The sequence below is a fragment of the Pituophis catenifer genome, unplaced genomic scaffold (assembly GCF_029215685.1).
Source record: "Pituophis catenifer annectens isolate HBS135680 unplaced genomic scaffold, rPitCat1.0.hap2 SCAF_2, whole genome shotgun sequence".
Taxonomy (NCBI): Eukaryota; Metazoa; Chordata; class Lepidosauria; order Squamata; family Colubridae; genus Pituophis; species Pituophis catenifer.
This window is the reverse complement of record NW_027256882.1, coordinates 174,872,737-174,896,672: the sequence shown is the minus strand read 5'-3', so window position 1 is coordinate 174,896,672 and position 23,936 is coordinate 174,872,737. Positions and strand designations below refer to the sequence as shown.

The 23,936-nt window shown below is 40.4% G+C and overlaps 1 protein-coding gene across 1 annotated transcript in view; it reads right to left on the bottom strand.

Moving 5' to 3' along the window:
* The window catches only part of HUWE1 (HECT, UBA and WWE domain containing E3 ubiquitin protein ligase 1), a 99,857-nt gene that overhangs the window by 19,933 nt on the left and 55,988 nt on the right, over positions 1-23,936 (bottom strand). The window contains exons 26-59 of the mRNA XM_070938117.1: positions 22,786-23,031; positions 22,541-22,674; positions 21,858-21,958; positions 21,004-21,198; positions 20,200-20,416; positions 19,907-20,029; positions 17,702-17,936; positions 17,027-17,257; positions 16,748-16,870; positions 16,009-16,104; positions 15,429-15,698; positions 14,370-14,522; positions 12,935-13,062; positions 12,421-12,502; positions 10,679-10,855; positions 10,428-10,587; positions 9,977-10,335; positions 8,238-8,433; positions 7,789-7,956; positions 7,288-7,433; positions 7,059-7,125; positions 6,413-6,627; positions 5,972-6,183; positions 5,335-5,517; positions 4,466-4,638; positions 4,095-4,243; positions 3,453-3,528; positions 2,873-2,971; positions 2,439-2,572; positions 1,960-2,131; positions 1,434-1,662; positions 1,049-1,227; positions 377-466; positions 138-289 (exon numbers count right to left, since the gene is read on the bottom strand). Of these exons, the coding sequence (XP_070794218.1) occupies positions 138-289; positions 377-466; positions 1,049-1,227; positions 1,434-1,662; positions 1,960-2,131; positions 2,439-2,572; positions 2,873-2,971; positions 3,453-3,528; positions 4,095-4,243; positions 4,466-4,638; positions 5,335-5,517; positions 5,972-6,183; positions 6,413-6,627; positions 7,059-7,125; positions 7,288-7,433; positions 7,789-7,956; positions 8,238-8,433; positions 9,977-10,335; positions 10,428-10,587; positions 10,679-10,855; positions 12,421-12,502; positions 12,935-13,062; positions 14,370-14,522; positions 15,429-15,698; positions 16,009-16,104; positions 16,748-16,870; positions 17,027-17,257; positions 17,702-17,936; positions 19,907-20,029; positions 20,200-20,416; positions 21,004-21,198; positions 21,858-21,958; positions 22,541-22,674; positions 22,786-23,031 (5,670 nt within the window). The remainder of the gene's footprint in view (positions 1-137; positions 290-376; positions 467-1,048; positions 1,228-1,433; positions 1,663-1,959; positions 2,132-2,438; positions 2,573-2,872; positions 2,972-3,452; positions 3,529-4,094; positions 4,244-4,465; positions 4,639-5,334; positions 5,518-5,971; positions 6,184-6,412; positions 6,628-7,058; positions 7,126-7,287; positions 7,434-7,788; positions 7,957-8,237; positions 8,434-9,976; positions 10,336-10,427; positions 10,588-10,678; positions 10,856-12,420; positions 12,503-12,934; positions 13,063-14,369; positions 14,523-15,428; positions 15,699-16,008; positions 16,105-16,747; positions 16,871-17,026; positions 17,258-17,701; positions 17,937-19,906; positions 20,030-20,199; positions 20,417-21,003; positions 21,199-21,857; positions 21,959-22,540; positions 22,675-22,785; positions 23,032-23,936) is intronic.

Genomic DNA, 23,936 nt, shown 5'->3' with positions numbered 1-23,936 from the left:
AACATATTTCCAGCTGCTGATCCTTCTTCAACTAACTTAAGGAGCCATGCCAGCTAGAAAAGGCCTTGAAAGTCTAAAGCCTGGTTTTTAGGGGCACCTTAAAGAAAATCCACAAATAGTCAAGTTTGACTGCCAACCTGAGGATTCTGCTCCTTGTCTTCTGAATCTTTGGCCTTATCTGACACTTTGGCCTCTTCCTCCGCCAATTGCTTGCGTCTTTTCTCTCTTCTTTCCTCTAGCTCTTCATCCCTCAAGGCTTCCAGGTGGTTGATAATGGGAACTTTGACCACTGAATGGAGGAAAGGCTTCCAGTCAAGCACAGTCAATTTAAGGGAGGAGGATGCTATCTGAAGGAAGGAACTACTCATTAGCTCACCTGAAACACAATCATGCATGCTTTCCGCATCAAGTACTTTGCATTCTTCCGTCCAGCGTGTCAAGGCAGTTGGGATGCTTGACAAAGTTCCTAAAGAAATGAATGAAAGGGACGATGGTTTTGAAAGAATTCAAACAGCAGCCCTTGCTCTTTTCAGTAATTGATGTATCAAGAAATAACATTTTGGATGAGCAGGCTCCATAGAGACTGAAGGCAGGCTTGGCATTCCTTGAATAATGCATACCTATGAATGTGGGCCAAGTAAATCCCATTAACTTAAATTAGTTTGCATATATGTGAATATGCATAGGACTATTTCCTAAATTTTAAATGCATTTTTCTAAAAAGCATTTTCTGAGGAATTAACACAATCAAATTAAAGTCAAAAACTCTTTGGAGCAAACTTTCCCTAAGCACCAATGTTGTTTCACTGTGACTTGGTTATGGCTAACATTGGTAGAATCAAAGCTAGAGAATAGTTTTCAAGAACTGGAAGTCCTTGAGATACATCAATGTACCAGAATGCTTCCTTAAAATAATGATAATCCGCCCCCCAGCTTACAAATGCTGGTTTTCTAGGTTATAGAAAGCTTTGGTGTTATTCAAAACTTTGGTTAAGAAACCATTATTTCAGTGTTCCAAGCCTTAGCAATTAGTTCCCTAAAGACTTGCCTGCCTGGCTGGTAGCTGTGCTCTGGTCATGAAAGAACTCATCCAGCAACTCATCATCCGAGCGAGCAATTATGTGTACATCATCATTGCCTACCAGGAGGCGAGCACGACCTCGACTCTGCAGTGGAAGGCTACTGCTTAGCTGCAGGATGTCTGCGGCTGCTGAAGGACCCAACAATCTAAAGATGACATGCAGTAATTAAAAAGGGTTAGGAAGCAGATGTTGCAACATTTTAGGATAAGGATGATCCAATGTTTGAACAAATTGCAAATCAGACGTTCTCTTCTAAATCAAATTACTGGAAACTGAGCAACAGAGATATGGCCAGTATTGTTAACATTCAGCATTCTTCCCATTAGGCTCCTCTCTTTCTCCTCAACTTACCTCTGCAAAATGAGAGGTGGATTGGGCTGCCGGGTGCCTGGATAATGCACATGAATTGTATGGCCCGTATTGGCTGTCAGCTGTCGTAATGTCCTCTGACTGCGACCGATGCCTTGTGCCAATCGAGTAGTAGAGGAACCGCTACCCAAAGTCAAAGAGCTATGGTCTGCATGCCGTACCATAAGTGGGTGAGTGGCAGGAATATTGCCAGGTGATGGAGGAATATCCGCTAGGAATAAAAATAGGAGAGTTAGCAGATCAAGATGGGACTATGAAGATTTAAGTAGAGAGATTTCCTAAAATTACAAAATTGGCCAGACCCTGAGGTTTAGCAAACAGGTTTCTAAAGGACTCTTGGTGTTTTTATAAATTCAAATTCATCATCAGCCTGGACAAAACACAGGAAGAATACTTCATTCCAAACTAAGAAAAGTAGTTTCGTAGCCATCAACATTTTGCTCCCCAATTCTCACAGGTTCTAGAATATCATCAATATCCTATGGCTCGTGAGTTTCAGAATTCTTACTGGCGCTGGAGAACATGTTGTCAAATTCTATGATGAGGTCATCTTCACGGTCAAAGCGTTCAAAACGCACCAGCGGGGAGGCATTCATATCAGGATAGTCTTCATCTAACTCCATCTCTGAGCCATCATCATCATCCTCCTCTTCTTCACCTTCTTCACCTTCTTCATCATCCTACATGAGCAGCAAACATCAAAATCAACAACTGGTATCCAGGATTCTGAAATCCATCCCTTTGCATTTCTCCATAATCATGCTCAGTACTTTGAACCAAGGAAAACTCTAAATCAGCAAAACTCTTAATTTAATTGTACATAAAGCAGACTACAAATTCTAGGCATTATTAATAGTTCTTGAGACTACTAAAAACTAGCAACTTTTAATTGTTCTTCCTTGTTATTCCATGACAAGACAGTAATGTGAAGATTACAAAGTAAGTTGGCAGGAGGCTTTTGTGCTGGCTCTTCTCCAGTGCCTTTACCTGATCGTCTTCATCTTCCTCCTCCTCCTCTTCTTCCTCATCTTGACTGTCATCTTCATCCTCATTGCTACCACTGCTGTCTTCTTCCTGTGTGTGTTCTTCCTCATCTTCAGGATCCAAGATATTCATAGAATCTAGAACAGAATTGAGAGTGCAGATAAATGAGGTGGCTTGTGCTAATTAAATGAAAACATTTCCAGTTATTTCTCTAATGAGATTCTCCAAACTCTTTTTTCCAAATTTGGAAAAGTCTTATGAAGCAAGATTACATAAATATTTATCTTTCTGCTTTCTAAAAAGAGATCTTAAGCCTATGAACATCTTGAAAATATAGTAGTGTCAAGTTTCTTTTCTCCAGCACTGCACCAACCCCACCGGAAGGATGTCTATCGGCATTTTTATGACTAGAGACAAATGTTTAGGCAATGCCTCACCTTCCCTGTTGGCCTGTAGTGTGGAAGCCTGGCTCAGATTGGAAGGTGCCTCATCCATCAACACATCCTCCTGAGACTCATCCTCTCCACTTCGTCCCACTGAAGGACACAAAGGTAGAGCACAGGATTTAGCAGAATCATGACTGAACAGCTTTTTTTCTGTTGAGGAATGCCAGAGCTGTCCGTTTTATCTATAAATACCCATTATGATTCTGATGTGATGCGGTAACTAAAAACAAATACACTGATGACAATGTCATGAATGCATTTGCCTCTGCCTAGCACCCTGAGAAAGAAATGAAATGTTTCTAAAGAGAGAACAGATAGCACTGGCATCTGCCAACTATTAGTACAGCTTTTTCCATGCTTTGCATGAATGAATAGCAGCCAAGAAATGGCATGAGCAGCAATTTTTGTCTATCTGGAGGAATGGCCACTCATATAAGATCGAATTCTCTATAATATAATGTGGAATTTAAATTATTCCTTTAGATTACACACGAGGAAAATAAAACAAGACACATTAAACCCTGAGATCCTGACTGATGACCCTAACATTAAATTATGTGTTTGCTCTCACCTATTATAGTACTATTTCCTGAGCCACCGTCTTGCTCCAGTAATTCATCAATCAGATCCTCCAGTTCATTTTCGACCTAGAAAAACAGAGACGGGAACATCACTGAGATCCAGTTCCACATACCTTAATAAGCCTTGAACTCTAGAGAAGCTGCACTATCCTGTGTTAGTACCTCTCTACTTGTTGTTCCATCACAGGTAGAAACTAATAAGCAGCCCACCCCTGGCTTCAGATATCACAATCTGAATAAAACAAGGAAAGACTATGGAAATTGGTACAAAGTTAAGCATATCAGTCCAGGTTTTATTCAGTCATTTAAAGCTCTCTTCCCCAATCTGCAAACATTCAAATATGATGGGATTTCACTTCTCAATTCCCATGGCTGTTGGCCACTTGGCTTGGGAATTTTGGAAGTGCTACGTTGGCCGAAAATGCTGTTTTACAAAAGAATTTGGTGATTGCAAATCTTCACTTTTATCTTCTGTATGCAATTTAAGACAAACTTCACCTAAATCAACATAAGCAGGAATTCAAATGATACCCCCCATTGCATTATATTTCTGTCTTAAAAGTTGCAGTCATATTTTGTAAAAAAAAAAAAAAAAAAAGAGGGAACACCCTTACAACCTCTAGCATTCATACCTGCATCTCTTGTGTGCTCAGGACTTCAGGCTGCCCCGCAATCACCACTGCGTCAGTCTCTGCTTCCCCATCCATGATGTCACCATCTGCTACTTCTGCTTGTGCAACATCGTGGTCCTCCTCGGGGGCTTCTGTTTCTCCACTTTCTCCTAAGAATCAAATAAAAGTGAGGCCTATCCTCTCTTGAACTGACTTTACTCAAGCACAAATCACTGGAGATACATATATTCCTTTTGACAAAAGGAAATCTAGCCAGGTTTGCTCCCTCCTCACAAATCAAGTATAGCAAGAGATAAGGAAACTGGCAGGGAAGAGGTAAAAGTGCACAGCCATTTTAAAGAAGAATCCTTAGAAGAGATGAGGCATGTTACCTGCATCTTGTTGACCGCTGCTGGCATCTCGTGCTACTCCCTGAGCATCCTGCTCTGCCTTGCTCTTGCTTGAGGCACTTTTGCTACCGAAGAGACTGCTGGGCTGATTGACAATACGTGACAACGTCTCCAGGGGTTTCAAGGCAGCATTAACCGTGTTGGCCATGTTGGGACTTTAGAGAAAAGTACAGACAGAGAGTAGTCTGAGTTAGAGCGAAGTCACATATCAACAAATAAACCTTAGTTCCGTGTTGGTGAACCTATGGAACGTGTGCCGGAAGCAGCACGCAGAACCATCCTGCGTGGGACGTGTGGCCTCGCTGGCTCCTCTTCCACATTCCTGTGCACACACGTGTGCCAGTCAGCTGGCCTTCACGCGCGTGGGAGTGCTGAAACCCGGAAGAGCAGCATTCCGTCACACATGCGCACGCTGGCATCTGAACTGTTTGTCAGGCACATCTCTGTGCCAGAAACCAGAAGTTTGGGTCCCGGCATGTGCATGCGCAATGGAACGCTGCTCTTCCAGGTTTCGGCACTCCCGCACGCGAAGGCCAGCGAGGCCACACGGTTCAGGTGGGATGGTTTTGTGTGCCATTTCCAGCACGCAGGTCAGCACACAGTGACTTGAAAGGTTAGCCATCGCTGCCTTAGTTGATGTAGCTATAAATAGAAATCTTTAATAAAAAGGGACAGGGTCAGAATTTTAGTTATCTCAATAAAACAGCTAATTCTATTCTAAAATAACCAGACTTTTCCCAAAGACAAATCTTAGTGGAAACCAAGGGAAAATTTATTTCTTAATTCCAACCAAATTGTTTAATACCACCATAGCCATGAATTAATTCCACTTCATTTCTTGAGCAAATTACCTGGACAGATCAAGGCTGTGGGGCACTCTGGCCAAGTCATTGACCAGCCCTTTCTTGAGGAATAGGCGGATGATATTGTTCATGCCATTGTGCTGTGTCTTGGCTGTGGCGCTGCTGTAGAAGCTGGAAGTGGATGGGCAGGATTCCATGATGGTGCTGATGATGCACATTACTGCCTGTAGCCTAAAGTAAGACAGGATACCACGAACATAACATGAAAGCAATCTTTCTGTGCTTATCGGGACAATATCATGGACACCCAACCATGGCATGTCCCAAGTCTGTGGAACGGCATTTTTTTTCGCTTTCCCATAGTAAACATCCTCGTTTTATTTGTTACAAACTTTACAGGGAATAGCATTCTAAATTCTGGCTACTGACAAAAAGGCATGCTTTTGGGTAGCCTCTCCCTGCATGGGAAGGCACCTTCCAAAGGTATCATTAATGTTACAAGTATGGTGCCTATGTTTTTATAATATGGTGAAGAAATGTAGTTTCAAGTATCCTTCACTTGAAATCTTATCAAAGGCTAAAAAATGTCTGAACCTCTAGGTGCAAGAACTTAAGAATTACAGTGCTATAGCTTTCCTCAGGTACTGATCCACCTGGAAGCATAAATATTTCCCACATTCCTCACCTGGCATGTTTCTCGGTGCTTTCTGCCATGGCCAATGCCCGGCCCAGGGCTGCCTTCACCTCATTCACCAAGGCCACCTGGGCATCAGTGCCACTACCTGCTGCAGCCAAGCTGGCTAGAAAGAGGCGAGCCAGGGCTGGTGTATCTTTGTCTTCAGCATTCTGGGTGTGGGGCAGGAGATGGTCCAGGACAAAAGCCAAAACACTGCAGTCCTGAAAAGTTCCAGTAAGATATCAGTGGGAAAAGAAAAACCAGAATTCCCAACTTTTTCCCTTACTGACAAATTGCCACACAATTTACAACTCTCTGCAAATTTATGCTTTCCATTGTTCGCTGGATTAATTTAGGGTACCGGCCCTCAACATCTTTCCTTGCTTGTACCTTGTTTTCAAGCCCATGGTTGTCTGGCACTGGTCAACCAGTGCATTTAGACTTTCTTACCTCTTTTATAAGTTCAGACTGGCCCACAGTGTAACTGTAGTTTGCAATTAATGTAGCAATGCCCACATATGAGCGCACAAGCTCTGCCAGGAGCCGCAGAATAGTAGAGGTAGGCATAAGTGGCTTGCTCCCCTTAGCCTTTTGCTTGTTCTCCTCTGCAGCTTTATCACCATCCTTATCCTTCTTATTTTCTCTAGATTCTTCAGGCGTAGAAGCTATAGGTTAGAAAGGAAAGGATCCTTTGGAAAAGCTGCTATCCCAAGAAATCTAATCTCAGAACATCTGAAACCAGATCAGCTTGCCCATTTTTGGTACCTTCCAGATATATTGTGATTATATATACTGATATGGAATACTGAAAATTATAGTTCCAACATACTTGGAAGCTGTAGGTTAGAGAACACTAGACTACACCCAATTAAGATAACAATTTGATCTCATGCTGGAAGAGCAGGGGGAAAAAAGACAGAGAAGTTGCATTTTTACTACTAAGACAAGAAATTCCCCCTACAACAGAGTGACATTTAGAAGCTAAACAGTTTAGTCAAATAAACTTCCAAATGCCTAACATCAGAGAACATACCGGCAGAAGTATTAAACATTGCATTTAGCTTGGGATTGCATCGTCAATAAAACTGGTGCTTACCGTCACCTTGGGGAGTTCCAGACTGAGGAATCTCAGAGGCTGCACTATCAGCAGCAAAGACTTGAGCCTAGAGTGAAAGAAAGGGAAGATATAATGAATTATTTAAACTTCATCAAATGGGACAAGAGTGTTATACATGACAAGCAGATACATTTTTATGCCGCTTCTTATGCTAGAATTAACAGAATTGCTTGGGTTGTTGCTGCAGAGAGAGATCCAAGGGACTCACATTGATGCCAAAGCCAGTCTGAGAATCGAAATCACTACTCTGGCGAGTCAAAGAGCGGTACTGCTGATACACATCATCTCCCATGTCTTGTAGAATCTGGCTCACTTCCTGATTAGTAGTATTCACTTTGGGTTCAGATTTATCTGCTGAAAACAGAGAAACAAAAGCAGGTCTATATATAGATAGTACTTTCAGTGGTAAGCCTGCATATCTGGCCAAAAGAGAGTTACCTCTTCCAGAAAGATAAAATATTGATACCATAGATACTTATCTTACTGAGTGACTTGCTTAAAAAAAAATCACCTAAGAGGCCCAACTCTTTCTAGGGGCAAGGGAATAGTTAATATTAGTGCTGGTTTCAACAATGTGTGTGTATTTGGAGGAAAAAGGCAGAACTATTTAGAATAGGGTTCCCAATCAAAAGGCATGAATGCTTCTCAGCAGTCAAAAACTACGATGCCACCCATATAGAGTTCTATTATGTCCTAGGGTATAATGTACCTTCATCAGGGGCATGGTAGGCAGCCAACGCATTCAGCATGTCATAGATCACCTCCTTGATCGTATCAGGTATGACAGGTAGTGGTGAAGGTTTAACTGGAGTAGTTTTCACTAGCTGCACAGCATTGGGGCCCTTAATCCGCAAGTTCTCGAACTCGTCGTCAGAGGCTTGGGGAGCAAAAGGAGAAAGAATAAAAAGAACTAGAGCCGCCAACACTACAAACAGGACCTGGAAAAAGAGGTTGGAAAGGGGAATAGAGTTCAGCATGCTTGTATCTGCTTTGGGGGGATTTTTACACAAAAGGTCTACTACGGAAAGCATTTCTCCTCCTTGCCCCTGATCCAGATCATCTTCTCAAAATGAACAGTCAAAATCCAGGTTCTGGCATGCCTGCACACACACTTGTCTTGTTACTGCAGGAGAACCAGCAGAGTTATGATGTACTTACCAGTTCCGGAGCCACGGGGAGCGGGCAAGGCAATACGAATACAACCGTTGGCTACCTCAGTGAAGATCTCAGGATTTCGGCAAGCGGCTGGGCCCAGCACTCGCAAGATATAGTTGATTTCTCGGGAGCCCAAGCTGCCTGACACAACACCTGAAGTGGTGCTGCCTGCTCCACTAGTGGCTGCTGAGCGCACCACCTAGAATGACAGAAGGAAGAGGCAGGTGAGTGAAGGGATCTGAAAAAAATCAATACCATTAGACCAGTCTGCTGGAATTACAGAGGCAAAGTTCAAAATAAGAGGCAGGGGAACTAAGAGAAATTAGAGTTAAGATTCACAATCATTTTATACGAGATCTGCATTGATTTAGAAATACAGAGAGAATAAAAAACTACGAATATATGAATTAGGGACACCTGATTTTCAACTGGCAATGGGATGTTACAAAAAAAAAAAAAAAAAAAAAAAAGCTAATGAATTCCAAGGTTGAATCTGTTGAAAGACAGGTTTGAAATCACTCTATACTATCTGGTCAAGCTGCATCTGGAATTCTATATTATTCTGAGAATATATATTTGTACTGTAGATTGCCTTGGGCACTTGATAATCTCTTTGCCAGATATCTTCCCTTCCTGCCGTGCCTTCTTGCGCTGCATATTCTGTATTATGTGGAACAGGGCATCAGCCTAAAGTATTCCCTTATTTCTTTCCAACATGATGATTCTATGAATACAGGTAGTCCTCGACTAACAAGAGTTTGTTTAGTGACCGTTCAAAGTTACAATGGCACTGAAAAACTTGCCTTATGACGGTTTTTTACAGTTATGACCTCGGCAGCATCCCCATGTATGTGATCAAAATTCAAACGCTTGACAACTGGTTCATATTTATGATCTTTGCTGTGCCCCAAGGTCATGTGATCACCTTTTGTGACCTTCTCACAAGCAAACTCAAAGGGAAAGCCAGATTCACTTAGCAACTGGGTTACTATCTTATCAACTGTGGTGATTCACTTAACAACCGTGGCAAGAAAGGTTGTAAAACGGGGCAAAAGTCACTTAAATGTCTCACTTAACAAAAATTTTGGGTTCAATTGTGGTCACAAGTGGAGGACTATGTGTATTCGGGAACTAACATTCTCAGTGTTGAGCAGAGCTGGCCCTTTCCTCCGTACAGGTAGTCCTTGACTAATGACCACAATTGGACTGGAATTTCTGTCGTAAATTGCTGCAATAGTAAAGGCAAGGTATGTGATTTCTTGTGTCTTAAAAGGCCCCAGTAAAGGCAGTGAAAAGGGTCTGAAAAGAAGGTAGCAAAAGCAGCAAGGCACTTCTGCTTCAATACTGGGTGCAAATGGCAAAAGATTGTTGCAGAGACCTGGGAGTTGGGCAAGCTGCACAGTTCTGGGACTGCTTGCTGCCTCCCAAGTCTGCTGCAGGGTGGCTAAAAAAGCAGAGATTGTAGGGGTGGGGGGTGGGGAGAGAAAGAGAATAGGAGGGGCAGGAATACCCCTGTGGTGGGAAGTGCTGGTGGGCTGCCAAGCGTCTAAAGTTTGATCATGTGACTACTGCAATGGACATCACTTTGGCCAGGGGTTGTAACTCCAACACTGTCATAATTTTGAATGGTAACTGAATGAATGGTTGTAAGTGGAAAACTACCTATATACAAATTATCCAGGAAAGCAATCAATTATGACTCCACTTCTTCCCTTGAGTAGGTAGCACAAGGCCAACTGTACCTTTTCCATAGTGTGATGCAGTGTGCAGGGATCCTCTATGATGTGTCGGAAAAGCAGGGTGACCAGAGGGGTGAAGCCGTTGAAACCAGAGCTCTGTGTCAAGCCCAGGATCATGCGTGTGCTCTTGAGTTCAGCAAACATCATGGCATATTTGTGGTGGCGGGTGAGACGCAGACAGAGGCGCAGGGTGGCGTGCAGAGTGTCTGGCTCCACAGGCACACCCAACATGCTCACACAGGCCCGGATCAAGACTGTCACCATCTCCTCTGTCAGGCCTTGGATTAGGATCTCTGAGGGTTTCACCTCTTCTGGTGGTGCTTCTTTCTCCAGGGCTAGGCTATCAGTAGGCACAGGGCTATCTGATAGGGTCAGGGGAAAAAATAGAGGTGAGTGAAAAAGTTCAATCTGTGGTTTGGGGTAAAAACCAGTCCTAAGAATATGCATGTAGTACCGTTTGCCTTCTCCTCCTTAACCTTGCTTTCCATTTCTTTCCCTTCCTCCAAAGTTCTCTCCAGTTCTTGTCCGTTACTTTCTTTCACAATCTTGCTAAGTCGGGGAACTCTGAGCAAGGTTAGCATTACTGGCCTCCTGTTTCCAGTTTCTTCATTCACCTTTGCATCCAGGAAACACACCGGAAGGTTAGAATCACCCCACGCGTTTATCCCAAACCAAACATCTGAGCAGAGAATGGGAAGTTTATACCTGCACCATTGTGGTGAACTGCACTGTGTAGCGCCGCCGCCCAGCAGTGAAACGAACACTAGTCTCTCCCGCTTTCCAAGCTGTGTCAATAGTGCTATTATTACTTGCACTATAGCTACACCATCGGCCCGAACGATCATCAAACCATCGCCAATTGTTGCCATTAGCCTGAAGGTACTGGAGAGAAAAAAATGGCTATTAGATGTACCCCTACACTATAATTCTAGGCATACCTACTCAAAAACAAGTCCTAGAAGATTACAACAGTGGTTGTATGCCTGAAAGAGTAAGCCTTCTATGAAGCAAGAGACAATTAATTTCATGCAAGTTTTAATTTAATAATTGGAGTGGCAATGGAATGCAGATATTGTTAGGAACATGTTTCAAATCTGAAGTTGGATACTGTGTCTTTATCGTGCATTGTATGCCAGGCAGCTTACTCCAGATTTCTACGTGAAGTGTATCTCTAAAACTACACACTATTCAGCCTTCCCCCAGCAAAGAAAGCCAATTCTAACTTAATGATAAGGACTTTGGACTGAATGTGAGGTGCAGAGAGGACATAAGGCGAGGCAGTGTTTCAGATTGAAAATATGATGGAAAACGTTGGATGATGTAAAACAAACGGAACCAACACAGAAGAAAACAACTCTGCCTTTATTTGCAAAACTAGGTACTGTCACTGTGGTCACTGACCAAAATAAAATGTATCTAACATAAAACTAGGGGAAAATGCTTGTCAATATGTTAATTTAAGAAAGCCAATTAACTTCTTAGATCTCTAATGCAAGTACTACAAGAGATGCAGCCTGTAGGTTTTTTAATCACATACACACAATGGCTACACCCATTTAGTACCAATTAAAAGTATGTGGTGTATGTTCAGAGGCACTCTGCCTTTTCACATCACTTCACACAACACAAACATGGAAGCTGTCATCAATATGACAAAGGTGTCCTTCCAATTTTATAACCCACATTCACACATCCCTCCATGTGGCAATTGTGTCTGTGCCTTATTTTGCATGGTTTTGGAAGTAGCCTCCACCAACCTTTTTCTAAATACCTTCTTCAACCACCTCTATAATCAAAAGTATGACGTAAATGTTTTTTGTGTCCTTTATTCTTCTCTATTAAAAACTGTGTCCAGTTATAAATTTCACTTAAAGCAGTAGAAGAGACATAAAGAAAAGAATTAAGCTATGTATGCACACCTGCCACTAAAGAGACTCTCAAGTTTTATTTTTTGACTCTACAATAATCAAGAAGATATAAGGAGCAAGGGGTGGGGTGTGATCAGTCTTACTAATTCTATCTTGAATTGGAAGGACAGGCTGCCAACTGAATAAATGTTACATCTTAAGACAATTTTTTTTGTTATCTGGGAGAATTCATTGTGAATGCATGAATAACAAGTGGCAAATTGCAGAGTTGATACATACAGAGAAATTTGGTTTTTAAAGATAGTGGATCTAGAATGATACATATGTATTAAATTTTAGTGAGGAGGCTTAAAACTATATTTTATCTGCTGAAATATTAGTACAGCCTGGATCAACCGTATGATAGCATTTACTTTGGGAAAACCCCACAGTTCAACTCTGAGCTACAAATATTCTCTTCTATCAGTACTTTGGTGGAAATTAGCATAAATGTTTATGTAGTCTAAATGTGTTTAACCACTTCAACAGTCAGAATTTTTCTTTCCAACAAGAACTTGCATCTTCTCTCTGGGCTCATACCTTGTTCATTTGGGCTCTTCTCTTGGAGGAGATAGCTGTTTTCTCATAGAAGTCAATTAACAGCAATACTGGGGTGATCCACCTATAGGAGAAATTTGATAAGGCCAGGAAAGGCAGCAAATTATTTTTTTAATTTATATTCTGACTTTCTGTGCAAGTGCATTCAAAAACAATCTTATTTAGTATATCTGATTCAGACTTAAGACGCTATAGCCCATTTAAGATTGTAACCCTGCCAAGATAACAATATTGCCAAGGCCTTTGGCCTTTCCTTTTAGTCCAGCTAGGCTGAAAAACATGGAACTCCAAAGACCTGACAGCAGGCAGAAACCCCACCCAGTCCTAGTTAGTAAATGCATCATATGTAACTAAATTCATCAGAAATACAATTATCAAGCTGAAATTCACTTTCAAAGCATAAACAAAAAAGTCTGAAGCCAAGTCTCAGTACAGCATAAATTTGGAAAGCTGAAACTTAGGAGTTTCCAACTTTAGTCTATTACTTGTTACTTACTTTGGTGTCTGCACTTCCTTCTGTTCCTTGGCAGCTTGTAAGCAAGGTTGTACCACTTCCAACAGTTTTATCAAAACATTGAGAATACCACTTGATTCTACGACACGAGCACATGGCAACTTCAACTCCTATTGGCAGTTAAAAGGAAAAAGATCAGCACCCATGCAGTTGAAAGGAAGTAGTCTAGATAAGGTGTTCACCACTGAATTAAAAAAAATGTTTCTAACTATGATATAGACAACAAAAAAGGGAATTCAAGATTTGTAGCCTAAAACTTAACATCCACTTTACTGCACAGGCCTTTATTTCATATGTGAGGGGAAAAAAAGATAAACTCATCGAATTAATCCAAATGTGCTTTTTCAAGAGGCAACTGGACTTTTTGGTTTTTCTTTGAAGACATTTTGCTTCTCATCCAAGAAGCTTCTTCAGCTGAGAAGCGAAATGTCTTCAAAGAAAAACTGAAAGTCCAGTTGCCTCTCGAAAAAGCACCTTTGGGACAACCATGACTTGGATGACTGAGAATCTCCATAGACACTCATTGAATTAAGTTGACATGGAATGCAGAGCTCTACATCTCTTTTTTCTCTCCCTTTGCATTTTTTTTTCTTCTGAAAATGTTCAGTAAAATACTAAATATAGTAACCTGAACAGTTAAATAAGAAATGGAACTTTCACGCTGCCAAGCAATTACTCTTCTATAGAGAATGCTGCCATCTATCTGAATTCAAAAGGAATTGCTTACATATGCATTAACTGGGCAAGTGATGTCATCAGGTATTTTGGAATTCAACTACCACCAATCCTTGTTACCATGGCCAATGATAAACCAATGATTGCTGCAAGCCAAAATACCTGAAGGGTACAAGCTGCCTATCTCTGTTATAATAAATAGACTTCTAGATATAATCTTAAATAAATTAAAGGCATCCTGGCTCCAAAATTGACATTTTCTTTGCAGAGGAATTAACTTAATAGTTATTGCAGAAGTTTAGAGTAAACTCCATATTCTATCCACAAGATGCTGAAGAGCTGGTATTACATGATTCTTCACTGTGACAATATATTGAAAAAGATGGCTATGGGTGAATAAAACAGCTAATAAATAAAAAAATACTGAATTAAGTGGTGGCTCTAATCCCATCTATACTTTTAATTTTGGAATGAAATGTAGAATAATGAAACAGCAAAAAGACAATTACCCATATGCACATACACATATCTCAAGCTACTGTCTATAATAGAACATGTAAACTGTTAAATGTTGTGTCTTGCTCACCCTACCGCTTCCCACCCAATCTTTCCAAGTGAAAGACAGCTACTGGATCCAAAGTGGAAAAATGTCTTGGCTCTGCTGTATGGCATGCTCTTGCTGTAATGCTGGCACCTCCTTAAAGCTCGTTTCCTGAGCTCAAACCACAGACATCAGTCTCACCTCAAATAGTAAAGTTAATAGCAGGATACGCGTGGCCAGATTGGAGGCCTGAGGTAGGGTAGCCATCTGGCTAATCCATTCAGAGACAGTCTTTGTATCACTTGTAGTGAGGGGCAGAGCTGCCTTGATGAGCACATCAGCAGCTTCCCACACCTGCCAAAGGAAAAGTATGTTATCAGTGGCACTAAGAAGCCAACCAGCAGGATCATACCTGGATCCTTTATAAGATATGTTCCTGTTTTATTAATGAAATTAATTTTCAATTTACATACTACCCAGAAAAGAATGCCATGCTTACTAGATATTTCACCTTGGATCTTCTAGTGTTTTTATTTCAGTCTGAGCATTATTTTAAACATGTTTCCCAAGATAGAACTAGATAATTTTTTTGCTATTTGTGAAAGATAAATACCTTTCTTATAAATATCTTATATCTTTTAAATATCTTATGAATATCATGCTTAAAACCATTGCATTTAACATGCATTTTGGTTTGTCATCAACTACATATATGTGAAACATTTGTGCTACTTATCATTGAATTAACTTTTCCTGAATATAAATCTTTACACTCATATTGCTCCAAAAATCATATAAAAGTGGTGGATGTTTGTTTAGCTTAATAACTATGAATCATTAGGCCTTGAAAAAAAATACTTTACCAATAAATAAGTAAAATATATAAACATACACAGAGAACACCCCCACATCATCTTTCACAAACATGGGCATGTGAAAACACGGGCAATAAAACTGCAAATAAAGACGGCACCTGGATCACTTGCCGTGTAAGATCTCAAATATAAACTCCAACTAAATTCAACGTTTATAGCTTATTGTATTTCTTTGATCTAGTATGCAGAGAAATTAAAATAGTCTGATCCAGATTCTCAAGATGTTATGGGATACAATCCTTATTAGGCCCAAGGAGGTATGGTTTTGGCTAAACATGTAACCAACTAGAATCAAAAGCTCCTGGAAATATATCTTTTTTTTCCTCCTAAAGCATCTTTAAAAAATTTAGAGGCGATGCTTTCTTAGCATAAAAATTTAATCTACCTGATTCACAACTTGTTTGAGGATCATATCTCTATAATCAGCTCCATTACGTTTGATGGCAGTCATAATGAGGTCACAGACACGATAAACTGTATCTGGGAGCTCATCCAGCAGGTGAAAGCAGCCAGGTAGCATAGTGTCAGTGAAATTGTGCAACTCTTCTTGCTCAAGAGGTTCTGCATCCTGGAACTTCTCCAGACACTTGGCTTCTTCTTCCTCCTGTTTCTCTCGAGCTTTCCGTTCTTCTTCTTCTTTCCGACAAGCAGCTTCCTAGAAAGAAAAGAAAGAAAGAAAAGCTACTTTATACTTACTTTATCTGCTTATATACCTCTGGTTTAAAAGGGGGGGAGGCATTTTACAGCATAAAAACCACCTTGCCCCCTTTATCTCTCCTACATGGCAGATCATTAAAAGATGTTGGTGGAAAGCCTTTCGGTAGGGAAAATGGCAGTGTAGATGCCTCCAAAACTCTCAGAAACATTGTAATAGCTTGATTTTTCTTCTAAACATGAACAATATTATTTTTCAATCCAGCACTCTGAATCACAATATGAAGGGTATTTTATTTATTTTTTTTTACCTCTGGGGATTCAGCCCTTTGGTCCATGGGGATGTCTTGTCCCAGGGACATAGCAATGGCCCTCATCATCTGATCTTCTTCAGACATGCTGAGATCCTGCCAGACAACCCACAAACAGATCTGGAATATTAGTGATTGGCTACTGGAATCCAACTTAATCTGCAGCCTAAAGGAAACTAGATGGTTGTATTAACTGAATTTGTAACTAAATTTGTAGTTACAATTTCATGTATTAACTAACATTGTAACATTCAAGTGGGAGTAGAGCTCTCTTTTGTATACATTCATCAAAAAAGATTTTCTAAACTAAGAGCATCAGAATCACAGTAATTAATTAAGTGACGATGGCATATTTCATCTTTTAGGATTGGGGAGTGAAGGTGTCCAATATTTCAACAGTATCTAGAATGGGACTGGAGCAATTCATGCCACTACCCTGATGTCTACACAATCAATTCAGACTCTGAGAAGAGCAATCTGGATTAACTGTTGTGATAAAAATGAAAAAATAAAATAAAGCAAAACAAGATACATCAAAAGGAGAAAATATGATCTTTCCCACCCTTTTTGGCTCTGCTTGCAGCTGGCTTAAGGCCCATTCATCACTAACATGTGGACCCCCCAATTCCAAAGCAATGCAGTTTTCAAAAGAACAAAGATTGGGAATGAACAATCTAGAATAAAGGAAGCCAAGAAATTTCTAAAAGTCAAATAATCTTAAACTGCTAGATTGCCTCACCCTTACAACCCCACCCATAAGGGGTGGAGGATGTGTCAGAAGATACTCTGTGGCTTGTTCCATGGTACTGGTGTTCAACAGAGCTTCCATAGCATGCTCTCGTGTAAAGCCCATGTCCATCAGCTGAAAATAGGCAGAGGCAGAAAACTTCATAAAGGGATTGGATATGCAAGCAGAAGACAACCAGAAGACTCAGTTTAAAAGCCAACTACATCCCCCAAAAAGAAGGGCTTCAACCAAGAATGCAAAGCACAAAAATAATAATGGAATGATTTCTACCTGCTGAAGCTGCTGCTGGTTCACTTGTGGCTCCCTTCGGGCACCACCCTCTTCTTGCCCCGCCTCTTCCTCACTGCGTGCTCCCTCTTTCTCCTTGCCAAGACGCTCACGGATAACTGGTTCTCCACGCAGGATGTGACACAAGATAGCCAACATGGACTCTGCCATGCGTCCTCCATATACTTTCAATGGCTTACGGTTCCATAGGTTTTTGATGCAAGTGAAGGCTGCCTGCACAACAGAGGAGACAAGCTAGCAAAGGTAGCTCTACATGGGGTCTCCTCCTTGGAAAGTCAGAAATGATTTTGCAGTTTTTAGACATAAAAGTCACTTATAAAGAGGGAGAGGATAGAATGCATCACATAGTGCATTCTACACATATAAGTAAAGAATAAAATATGATTGATTATACAAGGGTTATGTATGAACATTAAATGCTAATAAGTTAGGATTTCAGTAACGTTTCAAACAACAAAAGAAGACAGATCAGCTGTCATAGGCCACAAGATAACAGATTCTTATTTATACTGATCACAAAGAGTTTTTCTTATAGTAAAATCACATCACAGCAGCAGCTGGCGTAACAGCATATATAGTTCTATATATTTCACTTCCATATAACCTTTGCTTTATCTGAAAAAGAAAAAAAGGGAGAAAGAAACTGCAACTACTCACCTTCTGTGTTACCACAAGGAAACGCAAAGCACTGAATTGCAGGTAGTTCTGCCCACCTGGGAGCTTCACAGGCAAGGAATGGGGAGATTCCAGCACTGTGGTAGGATTCACCATTTTCTCCACCAACATGAGCCAGGCATCCAGAAACTCGCCTGTGCCATCAGGCAAATCTGGGTGTTCCAATCCTTCAGCAACTGGAACTTTACCTCCCATAGAAAGGGCCCAGTTGAAAGTCCTGGGTAGGGTGAGACATGAAGTGATTATACCCGTTAAGCATTCAGTTCTTTTTTTTTTTTCCCTACACAATCCCACTAAGGTTATATCTGACTTGAAGGAAGCTTTTCTAGATCATAATCATTACTGATAATCATACATCATTACTGATAAATCTCGTTGCCACATTCAGGAGCCAATAATGGAGTTGGCTTTAATTCCCTGTAACACTGTGTGGTTGAAATATAAGGATTTGGATCAAGGCAGTAACAATACAAAGTGCTTTTAAAGATAAAAATTTATTCCAATCATTACAATGGTAACGTCATACATTTTTCTAAAGTATTCCACCTCTTTCAAGTGATTTCCCTTTTCTAGTTCATGTATAATAACTCTGTGGATCTTAACTAGGACACGAATTGTTGCAATAAATTCCCATTAATAGATGGCCAGTTCTTATTTACTCTTGTTCCACAAAGACATGAGAATGTCTTTGTGGAACAAGCAAACAATGCAGTTAATTCTGTGGCTGCTCCAGAGCTGAATGCCACCCTTTCTTTCTTTCTTCTGAAATTGTATACCCAGCTCATGACAATCAGACCTTCTGCCTATGCTAGGCTCTCCAATACTGTTCTGACTGTGCTAGTACAGGTTTGGGAACCATTTCAAAGTCAAGAAATATATGACAAAACTCTCTTGGATCAGAGCACTTAGGATAGATCTCATTTGTGTTCTCCATCTCAATGTTAATGCTCTTCAGGCTTGTTAATGCTCTTCAGTACTTGTGGTCTGGTTACGCTGTCATACTAAACCATATTTCTGTGGACTTATTATGGAAGTAGACATTGTTGATATCGTTCTTCCATTTCAGCTAGAACAGTATATATTCCTGCTATTTTCATCAATTTCTTCATCTTACAATTATTCTACTGTAGATCTCACTGATGATGAAAAAGTCAAAGATTACTCAAATATCCAAAGCCTCAAGCTCATTGGAAGATCAACTGGATAGTGGATTCTCAGAAGAAACAATTGGGATTTTAGCTGCGTCTTAAAAGTCTTCCATTCTCAAGCCAACAGGCATAAAATATCTAAGTTTAATGCAGGTTTTAGACTTTCTGCTCTCCTTATTGGTGTTTTTTTCAGTTGTCCTTTAAAGTTCATTTAAAAGGTAACTTCAGCCTTTCATATTTTGATGAAATGTTGTGTTTCTTCACTCAGTGGCTAAACATTTTCTTAACTATTTTTCAATATTTAATTGCCCAATCTCATATCCTTTCATGGAATTCATCTCTGGGTGCAGTTAGCTTCCAAATAATTCAAGCTGATGGCAATGCATCGTTTGCAATAATGAAATCTTCTGCAGTTGTTGCCATGGTCTATGTTAAGTTGTTCCAGAGAATTCTGATCATCACACTGTGATGAGTTTTATTTGGTCTTTTAGATAAAATCATTCTACACAAAGATCTTTCTTTCCTCTCTAAATTCTTTCCCTGTCTTAAGAAGAGATGCTTTTTCCAATATTCTTTCCAAACCTGGAACCTGATTAGCATAAATATTGCATTCATTTGATATTTGACAGCTGTTTTCTTTTATTTGGATAGTATTTTTTGATCCAGAAAAACTATATCTACTACCATGATGTTTTCAAAGGTTGACTCAACGCTTGTCTCCATCAAACTTTGTTATCAATTGGCTCATAAGCCGTACTTGTTCCAGTTTGAGAAACTCTACAAGGACAGTGGAACTTTCAGCAGCTTTTCTGAGAGGCATATTCTTATCTAAAATCTGCCAGGCTGCAATAGATTGCTACCTTTTAAGCTGATTAAACAAAAATGTACTGGACTCATTCTAGATGCAACAACTTCTGCATTCTCTTTACTCCCTGTTTCATTCCAGGTGCAGTAACTAATCACCCATGTTTGAATTTCAAAGATCATGATTAGCTAATGAAATATTTCAAGAGTCCAAATAAACCAGCATGCAACTTACTCAAAAAGAGCATTATGGCCTCCAGAGCATAAGAATTTTTGCAGCATTAGGTGGTAGGGATATTTTCTCTCATCAAACAGCATTGGTGAGGTGAAACCGACAGAACAGATGAAAAAAGTCAAACTAAAAGCAAAAAGAATTCTGTTAATCGAGCAAACTCAAAACAGTGCTGCTAATTTCTCAAATCTTTGCAAAATGTAGCAAAGTATTATTGTCTATGAAGTCTAGGATAAGCTTTCCCTTTCCCGCAAACATTGTGGGATGAACCCGAATTACTGGTAAGCAGGTCTTACCGGAAGCGAGGGGTAGGTGTATATGGTGGGGGTTGCCAGGAAAGCCCCTTGGTGAGTAGTTTGGTGAGTGCTGAAGCTGTTGAGCGAGCAGCAGGAGTGGGAGCAGTAGTGGTGCTAGCAGCATGATGGCTCCTACGTTGTCTTACCGGGGAACCAACACACAGTTTGACCAGCAACCCAAATAATTCTGCCAAAGCACGTCCTAACCTAGACGATGCTGAGAGTGAAAGAGAGAATAAATTCAATTTTATGTTATTAAAAATGAAGATGAAAAGTGATACGCTCCAAAGCAGAGTCTCAGTCTCAAGTCTCTTTATTTGTTAAGATTAAGAATTTGGCTTCACAAAAGGCTCACAGGTGTTCTTAGAAAATCAAAATGATGCATGGCTGTAGTTCAACACTTGGAAATACTGTACACTGACCTGCTTGGAAGAAAACAGTAAAGGCACGTTCTAGAAGACTAGAGAGTACAATAAGCAGCAACTCATTATTTTATTTTCTCATAAATTGTGCTGTGATTGGCTAGGATCACGTTGATAATGCAGAAGCCTCCCAGTCAGGACCACCAGTAAAAGAACTCACAATATGCTCCCAATATTCAAAATGTGCTCATTGCTCCAGAAAAGTTGTCTACTTCTGTCATAAAAATTATTCCAGCATTTTGATATAGCTATACTAGCAAAGGTAGTAAGCGAAGGCAAGTCACAAAATAGAACTGTTCTCTAATCATAGGTATTACATTCCATTCAAAAGCTCCCGTCTTTTTTCTGAATCAGTTTCAATAGAGTTTTCTCCTCCCCTCACCTGATAGAAGGGGCTTGATCTGCTTGATTCGAGCTGCCATGGCTGGGGTTATTTTTGACTTCCCCTTTGGATCAGAAGAACTAGGCTCATCAGTTTCCATTGGTGCCAGAGTGTCACCATCTAGGCCAATTCCTTCTAGCAGCCCTTGGGCAGAAGCCTCCATGGTTCCAGCTCCTACTGCTTCTGGTTCACCATCTGCAAAAATCAATGCTGATAAATTATCCATTCAACGTTCTTTCTGCCAGCCCATTTCCCACAATTTCACTTAGAAGGACCTAAACTGTTCATTAATTCAGATTTCAATAGAACCTAATGGAATCGCCAGTACAAGCATAGAAAATCTTTAGAAGCTGGAAAACGGTAACCCCGTACCATGAAGGCAGGCTAATTGTGGTGTTTGAGAGAGCAGAAAAGCAAAACTGTATAGGAGACCAATAGAGCAAGGTGGGAGTGTTAATTTCAAAAGAACTGTTAAACTCCCCCAGAACACCTCACTAAATGATAGTTTCCCATCAACAGATAATTTTCCATTTGAAAAAAAAAAAAATTGGTTGTGTGCAAATGTAGTCTCTTTTGTTAAGTCAATACTTCTTGTCTGATAAGAAATTGATTTATTAGTGTTGGAAGTTGCTTCAATAAAGCATAAAATATAACAATAATTTCACTGCTGTACGGGAACAGCCTAAGATTGGTAAGAAAGCTGGCTACTGTATTTTGCCATCAGGCATGCAGCGCAAAATGCTTCTTCTGCCAAATAGCCTCCCCTCCCCAATACAGTTTTTATGGGATAGGAAATCTGAATTTTGTATCAAATCTCAACTCAACAGGTAAGAGCATCTATCTTCCAACCATACCAGCTTTTTTGGCTCCCTGGGTAGCACTTGGTACAGTTTTCTCTTCCTTTGGCACCAATTTCTGCATGTCAGCCTGGCCAAATTCACAACCTGAAGGTAAACTGCAAGCATAGAAAGGTCAGATACTGCTACAAGTAGCATACATTGAGCAGATGCCCTGGTTTCTTTCACAACAGGAAAATATTTAGATATATAGAACGAGCAATGGAACGAAGTAGAACAGTGGCACAGGGACCAAGGATCCTAGGCAATATCCCAGTTAGTACTGAACCACTGAAGGCTCAAAAGCTACTTTAGGCCACTTCAGTTTCTATTTGGCCTCTTATCATTCTTAGAGGTGCTAAAAGGAGCCATGAAATGGCTGCAGCTATGGGTGAATTCTTCCTTGACCAACTGGCTCCAAGATGGTGCGATGGATATGGGAGAGAAAGTTTGTGCTGCCTTTGCTCGTTTGCCACATTCTACAACACACCCTTGCGTGCACGGTACCCCAACTTCTGACACTTTTTACCAAGGGAACCGCTGACACACTTGAATCGATTCACTAAACCTATGGGCTTTGTTCTAGTGGTCTTGTGACCCAAATGCCCACTTATAAATAAGCAGTGTTTCTCTATCCATTTCCAGCCCAGCAAATTTATACCACCAGCAAAGTAGGTTTCACATCTACCACATGCCCATACCTGTTTGGCGTGCATAACGACAGCAGCACAGTGCTTTCCCATACCAGTGAACAGTACAGCTGGCTCAGCTTGCTCAGCACACTCAGACCCAACTGTGAACCCCACTGGTTTACTGAGATGGCTCTAATTTCACTCTGTAAATGGAAGAGAAAAGTACGTTGCTGAACAGCTGAATTAGGCATTGGTGATATCAAGGAGCATTAAGGCCAAAAAATTAATGAGCAAGGCAAAAAAGCAATTCTTACTTGTCCTACACGGCAAGTGTGCACAAACATCATGATGTAAGCATGGGCTGCTGTCAGGGCATGGAGTAAGGGTGTGGCCTGGGCAGAGAGAGTAGCATCAGCTACATTGCCAGCACATGCCAATTCCCGCAGCAGGACTGAACCACCAGGTTCCTCGATGGGCCGGTGCAAAGGCTCCAAGGAAGAGAGGATGGAATCCAGTTGAAGCAACCCTTCTTGCAGCACTTTTGGCTCATGAGACAGTGTCTAGGATACAGAAAACAGAATAGTGCAATCCATCAAATCACCTGAATAATATGTAAGTCTTTGCCTCAAAACCACACACTGTACCAAACTCTATTCCATGATGTTCAGTTTAAGCTCATGACTTATGGTTTACTAAACATCCATGAGTGCTCTTTCTCAGAAAAATACTGTCTAGCCTTTGTAGATACTGTATTCATAGACTGAACAAGTTGACATTCAGAATAAGTGATTTAAAAAAAAAAAAGTTCTCTTGCTAACCACATTAACACTTCTCCATATTTGCTCGCCATCTGGCTCACAACAACATTGAACCAACTTATGCCACATGCAAAAACAACAGCTATATGGGGATCCACACCCCAACTCATCCACTATAGCAGGGATGAACAGCCTATACTTCTCAGGTGTCATGACCCAATATCCCATTTGGGACTCCAGAAAACTAGAATATCTATCTATCTATCTATCTATCTATCTATCTATCATCTATCTATCTATCTATCTATCTATCTATCTATCTATCTATCTATCTATCTATCTATCATCTATCTATCTATCTGACATTTTTCAGAATGTTGGTGGCTTACACAGAAAAAAGTAGTTTAAAGTATCAGTTACAAAAATAAAAACACAATAGAATAGTAAAACCAGGGGGAAAAAATAAAGCTGTCACCATCGAATTAGGAAAAGTCTCTTTGAAAACACTGATCTTCATTAGTTTTCAAAAAAGAAAAAAATCTTATGAAGAGGGAGTTAATCTGATCTCAACAAGAAGAATGTCAGTATCAGTGCTACTACAAAAAACAGCATATTCTCACTTCAGTCCCCAAAGTGTGGGATTTTAGCAGCTTCTTCCTAATAGATCTGATAGGTTTGGGCCAACCAAAACAGATCCAAATTGGTCC